The 25,712-nt window shown below is 38.7% G+C and overlaps 1 protein-coding gene across 1 annotated transcript; it reads left to right on the top strand.

The window, feature by feature from the left end:
* Window positions 1-8,580: 8,580 nt before the first annotated feature.
* LOC129250121 (uncharacterized) lies at window positions 8,581-10,343 on the top strand. The gene is made up of 2 exons (XM_054889767.1): window positions 8,581-8,907; window positions 9,900-10,343. Exons 1-2 carry the CDS (start codon window positions 8,581-8,583, stop codon window positions 10,341-10,343), a joined length of 771 nt encoding a protein of 256 aa, XP_054745742.1.
* The last annotated feature ends 15,369 nt before the right edge of the window (window positions 10,344-25,712 follow it).

Below are 25,712 nucleotides of genomic sequence, written 5' to 3'. Positions count from 1 at the left end.
GCATACTTAGAAAAGATTACGATAAAGTTCCAATGATTTTAAGTGGCGATTTTAACGTAAATTTTGCATTGGACACAGCGGTTCCTTCAATTGACTTTCTCAATACAACATTCAATTTAAAAATGTGTAACAATCGCACTGAATCGACAACACGATCAAAAACAACATTTGATGCGGTATTTCAAAGATATGTTGACAACATCGAAACCAAAGCATTTGTATCATATTTTAGCTATCATAAGCCACTCGTATCATTTGTTGAAATTGAAAACATTGAGGATGAATAATAATAAAATGAAGAAAATAAAATATGAACTTTATAGCAATATTATAATGAACCTATAATTATCCCGACCCTAATGCTGCTTTCGTCTCATTCTCTCTCAGTTTGTTTTACGGAAGGTTTCACTTCTATCGCGTCTAACCGTTAGACTGGTATTTTTTTTTTACATTTTCTTCATTAAATGTCTCGAATAAATGAAATAAAAAAATCTTTGTGTTTAATTTTTAGCGATTTTTTTAAGTGCGCCGGAAAGAGTTAATTACGAATTCTTTTTGTTCCGGTTAAAATTTGACCACATTTTTTACTAAAGTAGAAACATTCTGCAAATATCGTTCAGCTTTTTTATGTATTGATTCTAAGGTAGCACGAAGTTTGCCGGGTTAGCTAGTTATAATATTATATATGTAAAATGAAATGAATATAATGAAAATTAAAAACATATGTACATAATATTATACGGTAGCGGTGAAATAGAACTTGTGCTTAAGCGAACTGGACTTAATAAGTAAATAACAATCAACCAAAAAACATGCATAGCGCTAGCGGTTCAAACAGTGCGGTACATACATATGTATGTATTATACATACCAACGGCCATAGTGCTACATACAAGTTTTCGTCCAATTATAAGTTCAATTTTAAAGGCAAGTTGATCTTTTCAAAAAACTCCAAAAAAAAAACACATTGTGAGCCATAATAAAAAAAATATAAGTAAATATATAAACACGTTCGAAGTGCCGTGGATTGGTTGCCGCCAAAAGTGAAGATTTTGAGCCAAAAAAAAAAAAACAAGAGCAGTTCTGTTTTAAGAAATGAAAAAAAAAAAACAACCGAACACGCAAAACACTTGTCTTATTTATTTATAAACAAACTAAAGATGCTATATTGCTAAAACCGTGAACATATCTTCGAGACGAGTGAGCTATTTAGCATAAAAATAAATGATGTAGCCCGCGACATTTGAAAATTCGCCTTGTTTACTTAACAAATCTCGTATATCATACTCCGCGGAAGTGACACAAGGGTTCGTTGGGATTTGCTAATAAAGGGCTTTACATTAAGCTCGAAATCGTTAATAACTTTAAAAATAAATGAATAATATTTTTCCGACAATTAATACAGTCAAGCTAAAATTCATATAAAAATAAAGATAAACCTTATTATAAGCATGTATTGTTTACAAGGAAAAGATTTAAATAAAAAACAATTTTTCGCAAATTTGTGGAACAATTTTCGTAGCATTGTGCTAGTGTGCTTGCTCGTATTTTGTGACTTGACCACAGCTTTGTCCAACAGCTATTTTTAATTTTTCTGATTGAAATTTGTGGGGGTTATTCAGCCACTTTTTCATTTTCATTTTTTCGACTAAAAACTCCTTATAGATATTTTTTCGTTTCTGTGGACATTGAGCAAATCTTTCGCGAGCCTACCTTGTAAACTCAACTGGAGCAAGATGGAATTGATATCATTAAATCGCCAGAGAACTATTGCGAAAAACAGCTGGGTGCGCATAAAGTTGGGTCTCTTCGGAAAAGCAATGCCGTTAGATCCAAGTGAAGTGTCGAGTAGACATGTTGAACTCCCATAGCGAGAAGCTTATGAAGTGTCAGTCGAAAATTGAAGAAATCAACGATCAAGACATGACCCGTGGGTAGTTAGAGGATCTTATAGTGGAAACCAAGTCCTTCATAAAATCGATTGTATTTTGGCAAGAAATAAATATGCAATCGCTTAAAGAGCTCGGCGATTTCAGATCCTGGAGAGAAAGAGCTTGAAAGATCCTGAACTAAGCATATGACACTTGGCACTTGTATATCCTTCAAGTGTGATAACTGTGTTAACCGTCCATATTTGTTTTCCTCTGAGTTTTTGTTTAAGTATTATTCGAACATTTTGTATAGGGTTGGCATTAGGCGACTGTGAAGGTTAATACAACAGATATATGTACATACATGTATTTAAAAACAACTACAATATAGAATTCAGGAGATTTAAAAATGCTACTCTTGAAAGCGAAAAATCGAGAACAACATCATCAGGAACGGAATTTAATTCCCTTAAAGAACGAGTAGTGGGAGCATTACTAGCATACTTAGTTTTAAAGTTTCCCCACAAAAACGGCATGGGATCAATAAAATTCAGAGACCGAAGGCCATATTTGAGAAATTTCTTTTGCACACGTTCGATTGTATTAATAGCCTGCTGACTACACGGTCTCCAAATAAACACAGCATATTCTAAATGAGATCTAACAAAAGATGTATAGAGTAACTTAATAGTGTAGGGATCAGAGAAGTTAGTGGCGTTCCGTCTGACGAAGCCCAACATCGAAAACGATTTTGAAGTAATATAATTTATATGGTTATTCAAAGAGAATCCGTTGTCAAAGATAACGCCAAGGTCTTTACACTCTCTAACACACTGCAGGACACATGTCGAGATACTGTACTTAGTGCACAAAATGTTAGATGTTTTCGAATAAAATATTTGAAAGCACTTGGATAAGTTCAGCGAAAGTCGTGAATTCTGGCTCCACAAGTAAAGCCTATTCATATCGGCTTGCAGTTTAATGGCATCCTCTTGAGTCTACATCGCTGAGAAGATCTTAAGCTCATCAGCATAAAGCAAAAATTTAGCATATGAGAAACAACTTTTGATGCCATTAATAAATAACACAAATAAAAGCGGTCCCAAGTTGTTTCCTTGCGGAACACCAGAGGTGGCAGCAAAGGGGGTAGATGAAATACCATCAATTGTTACAACACTACGTCTATTGCTCAAATAAGAGTTTATCCATTGCAGAATGAAAGCCAAAACAAGCTAATTTTTTAACTAAGATTCTATGAGAAACTTTGTCGAAGGCTTTCGAAAAGTCGCTGTAAATACAATCGACCTGGAAGCCAGCCGCGAAAGAATCAATGCAGTATTCACTAAAAACAGCCAAATTAGATACTGTAGATCTGTTAGCAATAAACCCATGCTGATTAGGGCAAATTAAAGATTTAACCGCAAAGCTCAGCTTTGCATAGACCGCGTGCTCAAAAATTTTGGAAATAGTTGACAGCTTTGAAATAGGCCTATAATTTCTAACGTCATTTTTATTGCCACTCTTAAAGAAGGGCGTAATGAAAGAGAGCTTCCATGTCTCAATGAAACACCCCGACGATAAAGATTTGTTGAAAATGATTTTCAGAGAATAGACAAAGGCCGAACAATTTTTTATCAAAACTGCTGCAAGTCCATCAGCACTAGTTTGAGAGGATGATTTTAATTTAATTAAAGCTTTACTAATATCCTCAGGAGAGAGGCAAGGACCTCCAAAGTTCAGGGCATAAACTAAGAAGAAAAGTCGGATGGAGGATCAATTTCTTCGTCAACAAAATTGGATTTAAAAACTCAGCAAATAAGTTTGCCGCTTCACTTGGGCTTCACGCTTGACTATTATCGGAAAACATACCAGTGGGAACGCTGGCACTACTCCTTCTAGATTTTATGTATTTCCAGAAGATTTTGGGATTTGCTCTAATGTTTAACTCCATGTTGTTAATATAGCTATTATAGAGAGATTTATTTAAATCATTGAAATCTTTTAACGTTTGCTTATATTTAACGAAATCCAAATGATTCTTCGTAGATTTAAACTTCTGGAAATAATTATTTTTAAGCTTTTTCAAAGTCTTATAATAGAATACCGGGGTAATGTATAAGGCTTTTTCTTTCTGAGCGGAATGTTATCTAAGCAGAGATTAGACAAGATGGACGTAAAGGCAGAAAAACTACTAGATGCATCAAGTTCAGCAGATAAATTATCCCAATTAATGTCCAGTAATAAGTCATTGAAATTGGTAAAATCGCATAATTAATAATTTAATGATAACCTGGCATCAGACGGAATAGTAGCAAAACAGTAAAAGTCGAGTTTGACAACTAAGGGTAAATGATGCTTATCTTTACGAGTTATGGGATTCAAACATTCATTGACATTGTAGTTTATGTTATCACTTACAAATATGAGGTCTATTCAGAGAATTAACGAAATTATTAATTTGAAACAAATAAAGACTAAGAATATTATCAATAAAATATAATTCATGATTTGCAGTAACATTATTTGGTGTGAGAATAGAGTTAGAGACACTAGTACACCAATTTATCTTACTTAAGTTCAAATCACCTAATACACATAAATGATTGTCATTTAGATTATTTAAGCCCAGATATACTATATATAGATATAAAGAGCCACGTGAATTGGGACAACTTATGCATACGCAGATCTGATCCAACAGAGAGTCACCGTTCATGAGGTGGCACAAAAATGTGTTTAAGTGACACTTGATAGCAACAAGAACGCCACCCCCGCGCAAGCACCCTGTTTTTGCAGCATCCATGTCTTTGCGAAAACCGTTAAATAAGTTCGGGTCGAAGAATTCACTGTCGTAGAAACTTATATTTAGCCAAGTCTCAACAAGAACGAAGATGTCGTAGCTTAACTGCGCACTAAGGGAATGTTCATAATCAGCCTTTGTACGTATGCCAAATAAGTTCTGAAAATAAACCTTAATGCCGGTGTCGGCTGCTGCAAATCCTTTTGAAAAAACCAAAACTGCTTTACTGTTACATTTGTTGGCCAGATTTCTAAGCTTAACAACTTTTCATACGAGGGCTCCGGAACTCCCAACTTAAAGTTTACCCTTTTAATGCTGGTTAATGAAACATCCTTTTTGATCAGTTTGAAACAAGAAAGTAAATTTGTACGTGTATGTTTAGAGCCGTAATATTTAATAGCATCTTCAGATACGGAGGGAGAGAAAGAAGCCAGGTGTAAGCATATGTATTTGACCGCGACATCCAAATCGTTACAAGTATTTGTACCTATTACTCGTACTTGCTTTTTGCTCCGTTTCTTATTGACAGTAGTCCACTGTGCATTATTAACCGGAGTAGCAGGCGAATGAACAGAGCGCGAAGTGTAAAGTTCAGCAGCGGCTGGCGCAGAAATGTTTACATGTTTTTTGCTCCGTTTATTATTGACCGTCGCACATAGGGGTATTTGAACAATCTAAGGGGCCAAAAGTATTTTTTGGGTTTAACGTGTGCTAATGTATGTTTCTGAATAAAACCAACTGAAATAATGAACTTAAAACATTTATTGAATGAAATATAATATAAGAATGAAGAAAGATTTACAAGATCAAACATAAAAAAATATAAACAATTAAAAAAAGCATCCAATCAAATGGTATTATCTAGATTTTCTTCATCGCTACGTGAAGAAAATTCTAGGTTTGGATCGGCAGGCATGAGCATTTCCAATGTTTCTGGCAGAAATGATTGGGACTTTCTTCTTTTTATTTGCCTCCTAGAGCTCATTAAGGGGTCCGAACTTAAAAGGAGGCGGTTAAAAATATCCCTGTTGCAATTTTCTCTAGTAAATTTTCCGGCAAAATCTAGCCGGTAAGAGCGGAAATGCTTGTTTCGGGCTTCTGCAGCCTCTTCAGAGAGCTGGCCAATTGGTAACAAAGCACTCTTTATTATAACAGCTCCATGAATAAGTATTTTGTGCATTGTGGGTGTCATGGGATGCCACGGATAAAGATCCACATATAATCGAGCAGTTTCTGTTGCATAAATATCATATTTTTCAGGATTAATTTTATGACCACTAGAAATTGTTTCTAGAATAACTTTCAGTCTATATATTAATTCGTAGCTGATGCCTGTTATATCGGATGCTAATTGAGGATTGTCGAAAAATCTTCGGCTTGTGTTACCGTCATTGGTATTACCGAAATTCGCCTTTGGCATATCTATTAACAATCCCGTTTCTTGGCGAAACCTGTCCTGGATCTCTTGTTTTCTCTCTTTCTCGAGGCTGTTTTCAGTTTCTCTTTTTCTTGCTCTATATTTTTTTACTGGCAACTTACAAGCCAAAGGGAGAATGCTCTGAAATATTCTTATCCTGGCATGTAGTACCGAAATTCCGAATTGAATAGCCTCGAAATTAACATCTATTGTTTTATCCAAATTGTTGAAATCCTTTGAGGTTGTGCCGCAAATGTAGCAACGACTGGTTGATGTGGTTCTTGTGGCAGCATTACAGACCTTTCGTCAACCATTGTCATTATAAATTCGTGTTTCAATGAATAATGTTTGCCACTCAAGTCAAATTCTGTTGCAACCAGACTGTTTATCTGATTATTGACGTGATTAATTTCTTCCTCCGTTACATCAGTAGTCTCTTTGATAAATTTAAATCTTATAGGCCGACAAAATCGAGGAGAAGATGGTGTTGGATTTTCCCATATAGTCTTTTCCATCTTTTGGCCGCATACTAATTTAACAGGAACAAAGCAGCTTTGAAAAATGTTCGTATCTGAATCCGTATCATTTTCAATCTTTTGTTTGAACTGGGTCTGTTGGGACCCGTCGCAACCCCATTTACGAATTAATTTAAGGGTCTCACATTCTTGGACCTTCAATTTTGTTAGTACCTCTTCCAGGTAGTCCGATAATCGTCTAACGGTAAGGTCGACCAAAGGTTGCAATTCGGCTTCCGCACCTATACTATTTACAGTGCAACATTCTGGTGGCGGATAACACTTCTTTTTTTCTTTTTGTAAAAGACTATAACAAGGAAAGAATTTCTTATTTATTCTTCTTATTGTCTCGTATTGGTCTCGTGTTAGTTCTGCATCGATGAACATTTGCATTGCTTCCTGGACAGATAAGGGGCAAATTTTATCTTTTGATGACTTTGTTCGATAATAGGCCTTTTTATATTTGGTTTCGCGAGTTGGCGAAGTAATGATTTCTTTTAGCACATTCGAAGCATCTCGTTTTCCTGACTTTCTTAATTCTACTTGCGCAGCATGCACGATAAGGTTTTGATCAAAATTAGAGCGCATTTCCTCAGTTTTTCTTCTTTTACTTCTTTCGCTCAGATCTCCAAAAGATTTACTCGGTCGTCCTGTTCGATTTGAAGGACTGTCAGCAACAACGGGAATGGTGAAGGTTCCGTTCAGCCAAGATTCATTACTTTTTAGGAATACCGCTTCTTTATAATGAGCTTTAGTCCATCGATTTTTAAATTCTGATTTGAAATGTGCAAAATTGCTTTTCAACGTCTCAATTTGATTGTCAGAGAATCCTTTAATAGACATAAACTGATCTTTCAAGAAATTTAGCCTTGCCTCTATATTGGGTAAATTGTCATTGTTCATGAGGTCAAACAAGTATTTTCTAGTCACAATCCTCATTCCCGATGCTCCCATTGAACCTAACACAAATAAATATTTCGCTTAATCTCTTGTAAATGAAAAGACCTTTTTCATAAAATTTTACCAACAACATTCAAAGTACTAAAATACCGTTTATCCGGACTTATCCGGATCAAATTCTTTGATGAATTGTCAAAACAAGGTACATACTAAACAATTACAATCGAATCTTAACCGGATCTATCTCGATAGTATTACTTATTGACTAACAAATATTATTTTAAGAAAAAAAAAGTAGTTTGAGAAGGTGTGTACTTATAGGGTTGAAAAGTTAACTTTAATACTTGAAAATTATAAAGATTCTAATTGATTTCATTCATTACTAACCTGATGCTTCAGAATCCATAACTCTTTACTCCACTGTTGAACACAAAAACATAAAATTTCACTTTTAAAGTTTGGGTTTTGCAAGAGTGCCGAGAACAGATAACGTACACGAGGTGATACGATCGAATTCCGACTGCCGTTATCGTATGTCAAATGCTTGTAGGGTGCGCGGGAGGGGCTGGCTTTTGTTCTCAGAAGGGTCAGGTACCTCAGGAAGTCATTTTTCTAAATGTATTTATTGTTTTGTTAAATGGACTTTTGACCCCGTAGATCTTTCAAATACCTGTACGTGCGTCGTCCACTGTCCATTATTAACCGCAGCAGCAGTAGAAAGAACAGGGCATGAAATTGACAAAAGAGCAGCGTTAAGCCGGCCACACACATACAGTTTCAACTGATAGTTTAAACTGTATAATTCAACTGTACAGTCTAACATCCACGTGTGTGGATATTTCAGTTTCAGTTCAATTCAACTCTACAGTTGAACTGAGACAAATGAAATTTTCAATTTTTTAAACTGAAAGTTTAAACTGATTATTACGTGTGTGGGAGTTCGCTGTACATTTCTCAGTTCAATTAAGAGGAGGTGTGTTGTATTCTGTGGTATTCCTTTTTAAAAGTATAATTTTCGCGTAGTTAAGATGGCGCGTAATAAACCTAATCAAATAATTAGCGATTTTATTGATTGAAATGTATCGATCGGAACCTTGTCTTTGGCAAGTGAAGAGTCATGATTATCATGACCGTATGAAAAGAGATGATGCATATACCAAATTAGCAAAAAAATTGGACGAAATTGAACCTGGTGCTACGAAGAAATCTGTTATTAATAAAGTGAACAGATTGAGATCTGCTTTTCGCAAAGAGAAAAAGAAAGTTGAAGCGTCAAAGAAGTCTGGATCATCAGCGGATAGCATTTACAAGCCGGCACTCTGGTATTACGACTTGTTTGATTTCTTGCAAGACCAAGACACTCCGAAGACATCAATTTCAAATCTGGACAGTGAAGGTGAGGAGGTAAGAAAAACACGATATTATTAATTTATCCATAAACATTATTTTTATTTCTCTTGGTAAATATCAAAGAGTGTGGTCTCTTTTTATTTGTTTTTCAAAATATGATTTTTTTGCCATGAGATTTGGCCATCTTTCATGAAGTAGTTCATAAAATTTTCTCTGACTGCTTTTGCATCGTTACAAATATTTCCTCGATTACGACGATTTAGTGGAATCATCTTTGATTCTAAACTATCGCAACCAATAGGAATGACAGATCCATCATGAGTATTTTCTTGATACATACAGTTTGCAGGGGCGTATGTACTAGACTGATGTTCAATCAAAAAATTATGCAAAGCACAAGTGGCCATTACTATTTGTTGAAAATTCTCTGGTTCTAAATTAATTGAGGTCTGAAAGATACGAAACCGTGAAGCAAGTATCCCGAAAACATTTTCCACAATGTGTCTTGCTCGAGACAACCTATAATTGAAAACCTCTTTCGCCGCTGAATCCAATAGTCCTTGTCTGAATGGCTTCAAAATATCACTTCTGAGAGGAAACGCGTCATCCGCAAGGAATACATATGGAACATTTTTGAAATTGTCAGTAACATCGTCGGGTTGTGGAATATGTAAATCCTCATTCAACAGTTTTTCAAAGAAAGATGTATTTTGAAGAACACCGCCATCCGAAATGCGTCCATTTGTTCCAAAATCCGCGAGTAGGAATCGGTATTTTGCGTCAACGATAGCTAGAAGAACCATGCTGTGTTTGCCTTTGTAATTATAATAATAAGATCCAGAGTTTTCTGGGGGAATTATATCAATGTGCTTGCCATCCATGTCACCGATGCAGTGTGGGAAATGCCATCTTTCCTCGAATGAACTCGCAATTTCCTTCCATTTTTCTTCTGAGTTGGGAAACTGAAACAAACACGGAATAAAAAATGATAAAATAATTAAGTTTAAAGATGTTTTCTTAGTCCAATATTATTATAATGAAATCAGGATTTCTTTCTTAAGGAATCCATCGATAATTCACTACCAGTTGAAGAAATTATGAATGCTGATGTTGAAGACTCTATATCAAAAACTGCAGATATTCAAGACGTATCAACAATACAAACAAAACTACCAATAATTTCAAGACCTGGTACTGGTAAAAGAAAGAAGATAAATGATGACCTAACAGCAGAAGTACTGACTACTGTGCGTGACCATTTCAAAACACCCCCGGAACAATTTGATCGTTATGATCTGTTAGGCAAAAGTATTGCCGTAAAGTTGAGAGGTCTTGAAAAACGGCAAGCCCTCATGGCGGAGAAAAAGATAGGTGAAATACTGTTTGAGGCTGAAATGGGCTGTTTAAACACACAGTCAATTTATTATTCTAATTCATCAGCAAGTCACAGCCCTAATATTACCCCATGTCCCACACCGTCTCCAACATAAGGGCAAGGTTCATTTGCAGCTATACATAATGACGGAACTGGATACCCGTTCAATTCTCAGGATACAACATCCTCGTTTTTTTCTCAATTTAATTCTAATTCATAGATATATAATGTATATAGATATATAATATATTCAATGGATTCCTTAAAAAGTTAATATAAACCCTTTATAAAAAAAGGTTTTTTTTTATTTTTCTTGTTCTAGATGAAGATGGGTAATTTTAATTCATAAAATACGTATACTTCCGTAAAACTTTGTACAAGGCGTTACTCGTCTCTGGGATAATTTTTCCAAGAGATTGAGGTGATATTCTTGTCGAAAATTTGAGGTACTCATGCGACCGTCCTGTTGCTAAGAATCTCAATGTAGCAGTTAATCTCTCGTGTGGAGATATTGCTTTTCTCATCACTGTATCTCTCTTTATAATTAACGGAGAAACCAGCGAGAGCAATTTTTGGTACACTGTTTCGGTCATGCGCAAGTAATTGAGGAAATCTAATGGTTCTTCACGTAATTCTCTCAAAAAATTTATGTCTGAAGATTGATTTCGCCTTTGTAACCACTTTTTACACCATTGTTTACGCTTTTTCGATTTTTTTCTATTTTTTAACAAGATAAAAAGTAAAGCGAAATGGGCGATATCGTCTTGCTTCTTCGAATCCATTGCCAAAACTGAAGAATTGAACTGTATGTGTGTTTGCTTCAACAGTGTACAGTTTCAACTGACGGTTTAAACTGTTCAGCATCGACTGGTGCCGAAACCTTAGCGTATGTATGTGTAGGCTGATTAGAACGAATAGCAGCAGTTACTTCTTTAGCTGCAATTTAGCATTATCACTACCAAACTTCTCCAAAGCAACAGTAATGTATGAGTGTAGGTTATTAACCTCGGTTGTGAGTAAGGATATCATATTATGTTTCGCAAGCAAATTTCGCTGCATAGAAAGAAGATCTGAGAGCAAATTCTCAGTTTTATTCAAAAGTTTATTATTGTCCTCACGAATATCACTGATTACTTTATGCATAGATAAAAGAGAACCCAATATGCTGTATAGTGATTCTAATGTTACTTCTTTCTTATTGGTGCTTTCACTGTAACTATCACTTTGATTAAGTGAACCAATAGAATTTATATTTAAAGAGTTCGATGAATTGGATTGAACATTTGAATTAGTTCCGTTAGTTGATATGGCGTTCATTTGAGGTGGAGGGGGTGAACGGATTGATTTACGCCGAGCTATATTATATATATTATATTTTTGAATTTTTTATTTTTTTATTAATTTTGCGTAACGCAAGAATCACTGTCTCAGGTAATGCTAATTTTTTAACATTGAGAAAAAAAGCAAACGAATAGTATCGAACCAAAAAATCAAAGCACGACTCGAGCAATTTGTCGATGCCGTTCCGCCAAAAATTGCCTGGTCTGGTGTCAAAGAAGTCGTTGAGTAAGTTTTTAAAGACCTCTTTGATATCGAAAATCGAAAAATACGGCGGATGCTGACGGACTTCCCATTCGAGCTCTTGGAGTGCGGCTTTGACGACTTGTGCAACATGGGGCCTGGCGTTGTCGTGACATGTTTTGACCATGTCGGTGAAGTCTATTCAGTCGAATAACCTCATTCACGTAGTGTTGCTGGACAATATAGAGTTCCTTGTTGACGATGTCATCTTTTTCGAGTATTTCCCAGTGCACCATGCCCTCCCAGTCTCACAAAACACATTTCATTATCTTCTTCGAATGAAGATCTGGCTTGACTCTCGGCTTTGGCGTTTCTCCTGGAGCCATCCACTCCTTTCTTTGGTTCATATTGTTGTATAGTAAACATTTGTCATCTGCCGTGATAAGTCGGTACAGAAAGCGCTGTTTATGACCGCGTATTGCTCGATGGTGGGCGAGATGCTTAGAAGCAATTAAAAAGCGATTTTCTTCGTTTTTTTTTCGTTGAGCACCCAGGCTTCTAATTTTTCAATAAATCCCATTGAATGAAGGTGATAGAGAATCGTTTTATGATCGCAATTAATTTTTTCCGCCACCACCACGTGTTGTGAAGTCTGTTACTGACAGCATAGGAGTTCGCGAATGTTTGAACTATCTTGAAGGTAATGAACAATTGATAACAAGAAATTCCGCAAACAGAAACGCTTAGTGCGTCGGTTTTTCTCCCTGCGTTCGTTTCTTTTGCTAATTGTGTAGTTTTTAGTACGTTGGGCTTCAAAATAGAAGAGCCAGCAAAAATTATGGCAGTGCAGAGACATGTAAATTAACAAATGAGATTTATTCTCCCATCAATCTCTGCATTGCACAAACAAGTAAAGGAGGAAAAGAAGAAATTAGCAACGAATAGTGAATCCAAATCTTGCGTCGAAAAAGCCACTCAAACACCGATGATAGAACACGCTTAAGTCAATGGGAAGATATTGAGAGTTCATTATAGCGGGAATTCCGCTATTAAAAATTCCCTGCAGTCATTAGGAAAGCGTACGATAAGTCACATTTGAAAGGCGCATGCAACAAGGAACCAATGACAGACAACTAAGAGGAAAGAATTCCATATCCAATGAAAATAAAAGGTGGCTAGAAGTACGTTGAGCGACGCACAATACCTACGCAAACTTCGGTAGTGGCAGAAAGCAGAAGCGGTACCTTCTAGGTTATAGCTCATCACAGGAGTGGAACGCAGCGAATTAAGGCTAGTGCACATGATTTTATTATTTCTGGCAAAGGCGAGGTGTCTTATGCAGGTATTCTCCATATCATCAAATCTGAGCCAATCCTTACAGAGCTCAGCGGTATGGTTACAAAAATTGGGGAGACACAAGAGGATGAAATGTTATTTTAGTTGAAATTTTGTGGAACAACATCAAGACGCACGCCAAAAATTGGAGGAGGAGCTCGGCCAAAAAGGGTGTAGGCGGCTGTATGCCAGCTGGCCAATGAAGAGCCATCCGAGCACGTATCTGGTAGAAGCAGGTGTGCAACATATAAAACCAAAGCAACAATATGCAGATTATTCAATTACACCACAGCGATTATCAAGCGCTAGTTACAGGCATCCTGGTAGAGAAGCGAAATATAAATTCTACATTCTCTAGCAAATTTGTGCACCAAACATGGAGACCGACAACCTTGGACAAACCACTATTTGATTTTGTTTTCAAAGAGGCCATAGAGCGCGAGCAAGAAGAGGTATCCACAACAGAGGCTTGTGCAAAATATTGTAATAGCCTGTGAAGCATCGATGGCTTAGAAAGTAAAAAGCTATCTACGAAAGCAAGTATACTGGTGTAATGATACCGGCAAAGAACTGAAGGAGAAATGCTTCGGAGAAAGAAGGATCTGCCAAAGGTTAAGGATTACTGCGGAACACGAAATAAGGCTGGCAAATTTTTAGAATATTGGAAAGCAGGTAAAAGCGGAAAACCGGCGACGAGGCCGACAAAACCGTGAATTACAATATATAGGGAAGTGGAAAATTACTAAGGCAATGCGAGAAAAATGTCCCCAACTTGTTAAATAATATAGTTCAGACCCGGTTTCCTCACCGTAAAACAGACAATATGGCATAGGTTCCCTTGACGAGATAACAACTGACGAAGTTGTGCAAGCAGCAAAATTGATTTGAGATCGCAAAGCTTCTGGCCTCGATGGTATTCCGAACATAGCATTAAAAAAAATCATACTGGAAAACCAAAATATATTTGCCCGAATGATACAATTGTGTCTTAAACAAGGCGTGTTCCCGAATCTCTGGAAGACAGAACGACTTGCGCTGCTCCCGAAGCGAGGAAAGCCACCAGATGTATTAGGATCCTACCGTCCTCAATGCCTCTTTGACACGATGACCAAGCTTTTGGAATGGCTCATCAACAATAGAATACGACCGTACAGTGATTGATCTCGAACTAGTTCAAGAAGCAAAGGGTCTACTACAGTGGCAAAACAAAAGCTAGTCTCAATTGCTATATGTGCGATCGCAAGCTAACGATAGAGAGGGGGTAATAAAATGTGATGAGAAAAATACCTGCAAATCGGCAGACTGGGGGAACCAAGGTTAGGTTAGGTTATGGTGGTAGTCGGTCTGCACGACCAACTCACTTAGACCTTACAGCACGTTATGATAGCACTGTGCTGCAGAGGAACCCCATTTATTTTTCTTCATGGCATCATTTTGCGGCTCTTATGAAACGCAGAATTGGTCCCATTCCCACGTCAGGCAGCTCTGTAAGAGAATTAAAAAAGTATTTACCCAGACAACCTGCTCTGATTTTTGCTAGGGTTGGACAATTGCAAAGAAAGTGCTCAACTATTTCTTCCTCTTCTCATCTCTACAACTTCTGCAATATTCATAGAAGAAAGCTCCTAGTCTTGAAAAATGCCTGCCAAATAGCCAATGACCGGATAAACAAGCTACGACCTTCGACATATAGTATCTTCAGAGATTAAGCGATTCTTTTGTCCTTTTCTTGTTTATTTGCGGCCATTGTAGCCTACTGTTACACATGTATTCATTCATCTCTCCATGACCTATTGGCCTCTTGGATAATGTTGTTTTTTATTATTAGTTTACTTGTGGCTAGGGGTATTCCAATGGTATTTTTATCGCTGATCAGGTAAAGAGCAGTACCTTTTCTGGCTAGCGCATCAGCTTTGAAGTTTCCCTCAATATTTCTGTGTCTCGAAACTCAAATAAGGATGACCTTGAATATGACGCTAATATCATTTAGGCCTGCCCGCCATTCCTTTGCATCCTTTGATCTTAGTATAGCCGCATTCATTGATTTAATGGCCGCCGGGCTATCCAAGAATATATTTATAGTCGTTTCGTTACGGCATGCGTATTAAGATATATAGCCACTTCTTTTATAGCTAAAACCTCTGCCTGATAGACGCTGCAATAGTGTGGTAGTCGAACGGATATTTCCAGTACTAATTTCTTTGAAAATACTCCATAGCCAACCTTATCGCCTAGCTTGGGACCATCTGTATAATTATTTAATTCCCCCCTTCTCCATGGCCTTGGTGTCTGCCACTCCCTTCTTGACGGTATTCTCGTCACTAACAGCCTTTCAAGTTGAGTCTAGGAATAGATTAGTACATTTTTTGTGAATAGTGTAGGCTTATCCATTGCAGTGGAAAAAAACCGAAATGGTCCTCATAAGTACCCGTAAGAAACTATAGATAGCCTCTTTTAGTATAGACACACATTAATTTAAAACACCAGATAAAATATCTGGGTGTTATAATCGGCAACTGACTCAGTTTTGGGACACATGCGCAATATATTATAATATGTATAGCACACAAAGCGTCAAGGGTGTATGGTGCGCTCTCTAGAATGCTTCCGAGCGCGGGTGCGCCGAGAAACAGCAAACGCAGCCTAATAACTAGCGTCATCACATCCACACTTATGTATGCAGCACCAGTATGTCATGTGTCATATGTCATATGTCAGCCTTGTACAGACTTCGCGAACTGAGGGTGCTTTGCGCCTACAAAACCAACTCGAACGAAAGTGCGATGGAGATTGCAGGCGCGGCACCCATCGATATATTGGCGGAAGAATAAAAGTGTGCTTGTGAGAAAACGAGAGTGTACATGCAAAGAGAGCAGTGTCACACTAACATATCAGCGATTATAGGAAAAGAGAAGGCCGCATCCTTACTACAATGACAGGAGCGTTGGGAAACCTCGAAAAAAAGAAAGTGCGCTTAACTTCCAGCAAGACATTTCCTGTCAGGTCATGGAACCTACATCGTTTTAGTGTACGTGAGTCGTCTTAATATTCAGTTTCACATGAAGAGCACATTGCATGAACTCATTTTATGCCTACGACTTGTGACTTCTTCTTCTTCTTCTTAATTGGCGCGATAACCGCTTACGCGATTTTGGCCGAGTTAACCAAAGCTCGCTAGTCGTTTCTTTCTCGTGCTAACCAGCGCCAGTTGGACACACCAAGTGAAGCCAAGTCCTTCTCCACCTGATCTCTCCAACGCAGAGGAGATTTTCCTCTTCCTCTATTACCACCAGCTGGTACCACATCGAACACTTTCAGAGGATATTTTGTATCCATTCGGACTACCTGACCCAGCCAACGTTGCCGCTGGATCTTTATTCGCTGCGCTATGTCTATGTCGTCGTAAAACTCATACAGCTCATCGTTCCATCGCCTGCGATATTCGCCGTTGCAAACGTGCAGAAGTCCAAAAATCTTGCGCAGAATCTTTCTCTCAAGCACTCCAAGCCTCGCATCATCGGATGTTATCATCGTCCACACTTCTGCGCCATACGTTAGCACGGGCATGATGAGAGCCTTGTAGAGTGTTAGTTTTGTTCGTCGAAAGAGGACTTAACTACTCATTTGCCTACTTAGTCCAAAGCAGCACTTGTTGGCAAGAGAGATTCAACGTTGGATTTCCAGGGTGACATTGTTATCGGTGTTAATGAGAGTTCCTAAATATACGAAGTCTTTTACAACATCGTAATCATGTTTGCAACAATGGCGTGGGTGCCGATACGCGAGTGCGCCGACTGTTTGTTTGTACCAGTTGAAGAAATTATGAATGCTGATGTTGAAGACTCTATATCAAAAACTGCAGATATTCAAGACGTATCAACAATACAAACAAAACTACCAATAATTTCAAGACCTGGTACTGGTAAAAGAAGAAGATAAATGATGACCTAACAGCAGAAGTACTGACTACTGTGCGTGACCATTTCAAAACACCCCCGGAACAATTTGATCGTTATGATCTGTTAGGCAAAAGTATTGCCGTAAAGTTGAGAGGTCTTGAAAAACGGCAAGCCCTCATGGCGGAGGAAAAGATAGGTGACATACTGTTTGAGGCTGAAATGGGCTGTTTAAACACACAGTCAATTTATTATTCTAATTCATCAGCAAGTCATAGCCCTAATATTACCCCATGTCCCACACCGTCTCCAACATAAGGGCAAGGTTCATTTGCAGCTATACATAATGACGGAACTGGATACCCGTTCAATTCTCAGGATACAACATCCTCGTTTTTTCTCAATTTAATTCTAATTCATAGATATATAATGTATATAGATATATAATATATTCAATGGATTCCTTAAAAAGTTAATATAAACCCTTTATAAAAAAAGGGTTTTTTTATTTTTCTTGTTCTAGATGAAGATGGGTAATTTTAATTCATAAAATACGTATACTTCCGTAAAACTTTGTACAAGGCGTTACTCGTCTCTGGGATAATTTTTCCAAGAGATTGAGGTGATATTCTTGTCGAAAATTTGAGGCACTCATGCGACCGTCCTGTTGCTAAGAATCTCAATGTAGCAGTTAATCTCTCGTGTGGAGATATTGCTTTTCTCATCACTGTATCTCTCTTTATAATTAACGGAGAAACCAGCGAGAGCAATTTTTGGTACACTGTTTCGGTCATGCGCAAGTAATTGAGGAAATCTAATGGTTCTTCACGTAATTCTCTCAATAAATTTATGTCTGAAGATTGATTTCGCCTTTGTAACCACTTTTTACACCATTGTTTACGCTTTTTCGATTTTTTTCTATTTTTTAACAAGATAAAAAGTAAAGCGAAATGGGCGATATCGTCTTGCTTCTTCGAATCCATTGCCAAAACTGAAGAATTGAACTGTATGTGTGTTTGCTTCAACAGTGTACAGTTTCAACTGGCGGTTTAAACTGTTCAGCATCGACTGGTGCCGAAACCTTAGCGTATGTATGTGTAGGCTGATTAGAACGAATAGCAGCAGTTACTTCTTTAGCTGCAATTTAGCATTATCACTACCAAACTTCTCCAAAGCAACAGTAATGTATGAGTGTAGGTTATTAACCTCGGTTGTGAGTAAGGATATCATATTATGTTTCGCAAGCAAATTTCGCTGCATAGAAAGAAGATCTGAGAGCAAATTCTCAGTTTTATTCAAAAGTTTATTATTGTCCTCACGAATATCACTGATTACTTTATGCATAGATAAAAGAGAACCCAATATGCTGTATAGTGATTCTAATGTTACTTCTTTCTTATTGGTGCTTTCACTGTAACTATCACTTTGATTAAGTGAACCAATAGAATTTATATTTAAAGAGTTCGATGAATTGGATTGAACATTTGAATTAGTTCCGTTAGTTGATATGGCGTTCATTTGAGGTGGAGGGGGTGAACGGATTGATTTACGCCGAGCTATATTATAAATATTATATTTTTGAATTTTTTATTTTTTTTATTAATTTTGCGTAACGCAAGAATCACTGTCTCAGGTAATGCTAATTTTTTAACATTGAGAAAAAAAGCAAACGAATAGTATCGAACTAAAAAATCAAACCACGACTCGAGCAATTTGTTGATGCCGTTCCGCCAAAAATTGCCTGGTCTGGTGTCAAAGAAGTCGTTGAGTAAGTTTTTAAAGACCTCTTTGATATCGAAAATCGAAAAATACGGCGGATGCTGGCGGACTTCCCATTCGAGCTCTTGGAGTGCGGCTTTGACGACTTGTGCAACATGGGGCCTGGCGTTGTCGTGACATGTTTTGACCATGTCGATGAAGTCTATTCAGTCGAATAACCTCATTCACGTAGTGTTGCTGGACAATATAGAGTTCCTTGTTGACGATGTCATCTTTTTCGAGTATTTCCCAGTGCACCATGCCCTCCCAGTCTCACAAAACACATTTCATTATCTTCTTCGAATGAAGATCTGGCTTGACTCTCGGCTTTGGCGTTTCTCCTGGAGCCATCCACTCCTTTCTTTGGTTCATATTGTTGTATAGTAAACATTTGTCATCTGCCGTGATAAGTCGGTACAGAAAGCGCTGTTTATGACCGCGTATTGCTCGATGGTGGGCGAGATGCTTAGAAGCAATTAAAAAGCGATTTTCTTCGTTTTTTTTCGTTGAGCACCCAGGCTTCTAATTTTTCAATAAATCCCATTGAATGAAGGTGATAGAGAATCGTTTTATGATCGCAATTAATTTTTTCCGCCACCACCACGTGTTGTGAAGTCTGTTACTGACAGCATAGGAGTTCGCGAATGTTTGAACTATCTTGAAGGTAATGAACAATTGATAACAAGAAATTCCGCAAACAGAAACGCTTAGTGCGTCGGTTTTTCTCCCTGCGTTCGTTTCTTTTGCTAATTGTGTAGTTTTTAGTACGTTGGGCTTCAAAATAGAAGAGCTAGCAAAAATTATGGCGGTGCAGAGACATGTAAATTAACAAATGAGATTTATTCTCCCATCAATCTCTGCATTGCACAAACAAGTAAAGGAGGAAAAGAAGAAATTAGCAACGAATAGTGAATCCAAATCTTGCGTCGAAAAAGCCACTCAAACACCGATGATAGAACACGCTTAAGTCAATGGGAAGATATTGAGAGTTCATTATAGCGGGAATTCCGCTATTAAAAATTCCCTGCAGTCATTAGGAAAGCGTACGATAAGTCACATTTGAAAGGCGCATGCAACAAGGAACCAATGACAGACAACTAAGAGGAAAGAATTCCATATCCAATGAAAATAAAAGGTGGCTAGAAGTACGTTGAGCGACGCACAATACCTACGCAAACTTCGGTAGTGGCAGAAAGCAGAAGCGGTACCTTCTAGGTTATAGCTCATCACAGGAGTGGAACGCAGCGAATTAAGGCTAGTGCACATGATTTTATTATTTCTGGCAAAGGCGAGGTGTCTTATGCAGGTATTCTCCATATCATCAAATCTGAGCCAATCCTTACAGAGCTCAGCGGTATGGTTACAAAAATTGGGGAGACACAAGAGGATGAAATGTTATTTTAGTTGAAATTTTGTGGAACAACATCAAGACGCACGCCAAAAATTGGAGGAGGAGCTCGGCCAAAAAGGGTGTAGGCGGCTGTATGCCAGCTGGCCAATGAAGAGCCATCCGAGCACGTATCTGGTAGAAGCAGGTGTGCAACATATAAAACCAAAGCAACAATATGCAGATTATTCAATTACACCACAGCGATTATCAAGCGCTAGTTACAGGCATCCTGGTAGAGAAGCGAAATATAAATTCTACATTCTCTAGCAAATTTGTGCACCAAACATGGAGACCGACAACCTTGGACAAACCACTATTTGATTTTGTTTTCAAAGAGGCCATAGAGCGCGAGCAAGAAGAGGTATCCACAACAGAGGCTTGTGCAAAATATTGTAATAGCCTGTGAAGCATCGATGGCTTAGAAAGTAAAAAGCTATCTACGAAAGCAAGTATACTGGTGTAATGATACCGGCAAAGAACTGAAGGAGAAATGCTTCGGAGAAAGAAGGATCTGCCAAAGGTTAAGGATTACTGCGGAACACGAAATAAGGCTGGCAAATTTTTAGAATATTGGAAAGCAGGTAAAAGCGGAAAACCGGCGACGAGGCCGACAAAACCGTGAATTACAATATATAGGGAAGTGGAAAATTACTAAGGCAATGCGAGAAAAATGTCCCCAACTTGTTAAATAATATAGTTCAGACCCGGTTTCCTCACCGTAAAACAGACAATATGGCATAGGTTCCCTTGACGAGATAACAACTGACGAAGTTGTGCAAGCAGCAAAATTGATTTGAGATCGCAAAGCTTCTGGCCTCGATGGTATTCCGAACATAGCATTAAAAAAAATCATACTGGAAAACCAAAATATATTTGCCCGAATGATACAATTGTGTCTTAAACAAGGCGTGTTCCCGAATCTCTGGAAGACAGAACGACTTGCGCTGCTACCGAAGCGAGGAAAGCCACCAGATGTATTAGGATCCTACCGTCCTCAATGCCTCTTTGACACGATGACCAAGCTTTTGGAATGGCTCATCAACAATAGAATACGACCGTACAGTGATTGATCTCGAACTAGTTCAAGAAGCAAAGGGTCTACTACAGTGGCAAAACAAAAGCTAGTCTCAATTGCTATATGTGCGATCGCAGTCTAACGATAGAGAGGGGGTGATAAAATGTGATGAGAAAAATACCTGCAAATCGGCAGACTGGGGGAACCAAGGTTAGGTTAGGTTATGGTGGTAGTCGGTCTGCACGACCAACTCACTTAGACCTTACAGCACGTTATGATAGCACTGTGCTGCAGAGGAACCCCATTTATTTTTCTTCATGGCATCATTTTGCGGCTCTTATGAAACGCAGAATTGGTCCCATTCCCACGTCAGGCAGCTCTGTAAGAGAATTAAAAAAGTATTTACCCAGACAACCTGCTCTGATTTTTGCTAGGGTTGGACAATTGCAAAGAAAGTGCTCAACTATTTCTTCCTCTTCTCATCTCTACAACTTCTGCAATATTCATAGAAGAAAGCTCCTAGTCTTGAAGAATGCCTGCCAAATAGCCAATGACCGGATAAACAAGCTACGACCTTCGACATATAGTATCTTCAGAGATTAAGCGATTCTTTTGTCCTTTTCTTGTTTATTTGCGGCCATTGTAGCCTACTGTTACACATGTATTCATTCATCTCTCCATGACCTATTGGCCTCTTGGATAATGTTGTTTTTTATTATTAGTTTACTTGTGGCTAGGGGTATTCCAATGGTATTTTTATCGCTGATCAGGTAAAGAGCAGTACCTTTTCTGGCTAGCGCATCAGCTTTGAAGTTTCCCTCAATATTTCTGTGTCTCGAAACTCAAATAAGGATGACCTTGAATATGACGCTAATATCATTTAGGCCTGCCCGCCATTCCTTTGCATCCTTTGATCTTAGTATAGCCGCATTCATTGATTTAATGGCCGCCGGGCTATCCAAGAATATATTTATAGTCGTTTCGTTACGGCATGCGTATTAAGATATATAGCCACTTCTTTTATAGCTAAAACCTCTGCCTGATAGACGCTGCAATAGTGTGGTAGTCGAACGGATATTTCCAGTACTAATTTCTTTGAAAATACTCCATAGCCAACCTTATCGCCTAGCTTGGGACCATCTGTATAATTATTTAATTCCCCCCTTCTCCATGGCCTTGGTGTCTGCCACTCCCTTCTTGACGGTATTCTCGTCACTAACAGCCTTTCAAGTTGAGTCTAGGAATAGATTAGTACATTTTTTGTGAATAGTGTAGGCTTATCCATTGCAGTGGAAAAAAACCGAAGGGGTCCTCATAAGTACCCGTAAGAAACTATAGATAGCCTCTTTTAGTATAGACACACATTAATTTAAAACACCAGATAAAATATCTGGGTGTTATAATCGGCAACTGACTCAGTTTTGGGGCACATGCGCAATATATTATAATATGTATAACACACAAAGCGTCAAGGGTGTATGGTGCGCTCTCTAGAATGCTTCCGAGCGCGGGTGCGCCGAGAAACAGCAAACGCAGCCTAATAACTAGCGTCATCACATCCACACTTATGTATGCAGCACCAGTATGTCATGTGTCATATGTCATATGTCAGCCTTGTACAGACTTCGCGAACTGAGGGTGCTTTGCGCCTACAAAACCAACTCGAACGAAAGTGCGATGGAGATTGCAGGCGCGGCACCCATCGATATATTGGCGGAAGAATAAAAGTGTGCTTGTGAGAAAACGAGAGTGTACATGCAAAGAGAGCAGTGTCACACTAACATATCAGCGATTATAGGAAAAGAGAAGGCCGCAGCCTTACTACAATGACAGGAGCGTTGGGAAACCTCGAAAAAAAGAAAGTGCGCTTAACTTCCAGCTAAGACATTTCCTGTCAGGTCATGGAACCTACATCGTTTTAGTGTACGTGAGTCGTCTTAATATTCAGTTTCACATGAAGAGCACATTGCATGAACTCATTTTATGCCTACGACTTGTGACTTCTTCTTCTTCTTCTTAATTGGCGCGATAACCGCTTACGCGATTTTGGCCGAGTTAACCAAAGCTCGCTAGTCGTTTCTTTCTCGTGCTAACCAGCGCCAGTTGGACACACCAAGTGAAGCCAAGTCCTTCTCCACCTGATCTCTCCAACGCAGAGGAGATTTTCCTCTTCCTCTATTACCACCAGCTGGTACCACATCGAACACTTTCAGAGGATATTTTGTATCCATTCGGACTACCTGACCCAGCCAACGTTGCCGCTGGATCTTTATTCGCTGCGCTATGTCTATGTCGTCGTAAAACTCATACAGCTCATCGTTCCATCGCCTGCGATATTCGCCGTTGCAAACGTGCAGAAGTCCAAAAATCTTGCGCAGAATCTTTCTCTCAAGCACTCCAAGCCTCGCATCATCGGATGTTATCATCGTCCACACTTCTGCGCCATACGTTAGCACGGGCATGATGAGAGCCTTGTAGAGTGTTAGTTTTGTTCGTCGAAAGAGGACTTAACTACTCATTTGCCTACTTAGTCCAAAGCAGCACTTGTTGGCAAGAGAGATTCAACGTTGGATTTCCAGGGTGACATTGTTATCGGTGTTAATGAGAGTTCCTAAATATACGAAGTCTTTTACAACATCGTAATCATGTTTGCAACAATGGCGTGGGTGCCGATACGCGAGTGCGCCGACTGTTTGTTTGATGACAGGAGGTTTTTCGTTTTGTTTTCGTTCACCACCAAATCCATTCGCTTTGCCTCTTTATCCAGTTTGGAGAGGCCAGAACTAACAGCTCGGTTTGTTAAGGCCGATGGTGTTGGCATACGCCAACAATTGTACGCTCTTATAAAATATTGTGTTTGAGCGATTAAGTTCTGTGGCTCGTACGATCCTCTACAACATCAGGTTAAAGAAGTCATACCACAGCGAGTCAGCCTGTCTCAAAACTCGTTTGGTATCAAACGGCTCGGAGAGGTCCTTCCCAATTCTGATGGCGCTACTTGCGACTAGCAGTCGTGACTTAGCCACGCTATCGGAAGACCCGACAATACCAAAAAACATAGTCGACATTGTCATGACTTCAAAGTATGCGTGGGGTAAAATTTTGTCAGCAATCTGCGATATGCTTTAAACCATAAAGTCGTCTGCGAGGTCAGCGGGAGGTAAACAGACAATGCTTGCCAAAGAAACGGGCTCTGAAATCAACGTTAGACAAATATGGTGGGAGGGGGCGCACAGTTTCAATTGGGGTGGTTTCTTTGTGACATATGTATACAAAACTGTGGGAAAATTAAAGTAATGGCAACTTTTTCCGGACTGCATGTGGTGTACAGCCTAGTGCTTGACGGCATCCCGATGATTTACTGAACGATAAGACCGATAATTGGCGCATACTCCCTTTTTGGGTGTTTGGTCGGGCTCCTCCTCCTATTTGAGTCGTGCGTCTTGATGCTGTTCCACAAATGGAAGGACCTACAGTTTCAAGCCGACTCCAAATGGCATATATGTTTTATGAGGAGCTTTTTCATGGCAGAAATACACTCGAAGGTTTGTCAAAGTTACCTTTCTTTTGTATAATTATAATAAGTACTCATATTAGAAATGAGGACACCATTTTTTCATCATAGTCCCCTTTTAGAATGATACACTTCTCTCAACGCTCCGGCCATTTTTTAGCCCCTCCAAAAAATTCGATTTGTTGAATCGCCCAAAATGCGCATCTGTCTTGGCGATGACTTTCGCGTTTGAACAATTTTTTTTTTTTTGCTGCGAGCCGTTTCTTCCTGTTAGGCATCAAGAAAAAGTTGCTGTGAGTCAGATCAGGTGAATACGGGGTGTGCGGAAGCAATTCATAACTCGATTCATGCAGTTTGGCGGCGGCAATTCCCGTGGTGGAAGCGGTCCAATAACTCACTGTAGTATTGTCCAGTGATCGTTGTTCTTTTTCTACAAAACTCATCGTTCGCATTCCAAAAAATCGTCGCCATGACCTTTCCGGCCGATGAGTCTTCACATTCTTTGGAGCAAATTCACCGAGAAAAATCCATTGTTTTTATTGTTGCTTAGTTTCTGGTGTATAATGATGAATCCAGGTTTCATCAATGGTAACAACTCGACGCAAAAATTTCTTCGGATCTCGCTCCTAACACTGCTTCGAAGAGAACAGACGCATCCGCCTGTTGTAGCTTGTGAGCAATCGCGGCACCCATCGCGCCGACAATTTTTTCGTCGGCAACTTACCATGTAAAATATTAACTTCCGTTCCGGTCCACACACCTATGGCTTCTGTTACCTCGCGCTCTTTCGTTCGTCGATCAGCGGGAATCATGTCGTGGAAGTTTTTAATGCTTTCCTAGGTACCCACGGCCCCCGGGCGTCTTGGTCGCTCCTCATCAAAAATAGATGTTCACAACATTCGTTGAACCAATATCGACAGAGTCCGGCACTCGAAGTGTAACCAATTAAAAAGGCTATACATTTAGTTTAGAAATTACTTTTGTTCAATTCAAAGGAAGATACTATATGTGTGAAAATAATACAAAATTAAGAATCAATTTACTTCTGCTTGATA

Source organism: Anastrepha obliqua, chromosome 6, assembly GCF_027943255.1.
Source record: "Anastrepha obliqua isolate idAnaObli1 chromosome 6, idAnaObli1_1.0, whole genome shotgun sequence".
NCBI classification, from domain to species: Eukaryota; Metazoa; Arthropoda; class Insecta; order Diptera; family Tephritidae; genus Anastrepha; species Anastrepha obliqua.
The sequence above is the reverse complement of the archived record's forward strand: the minus strand, read 5'-3'. Positions and strand labels throughout refer to the sequence as shown.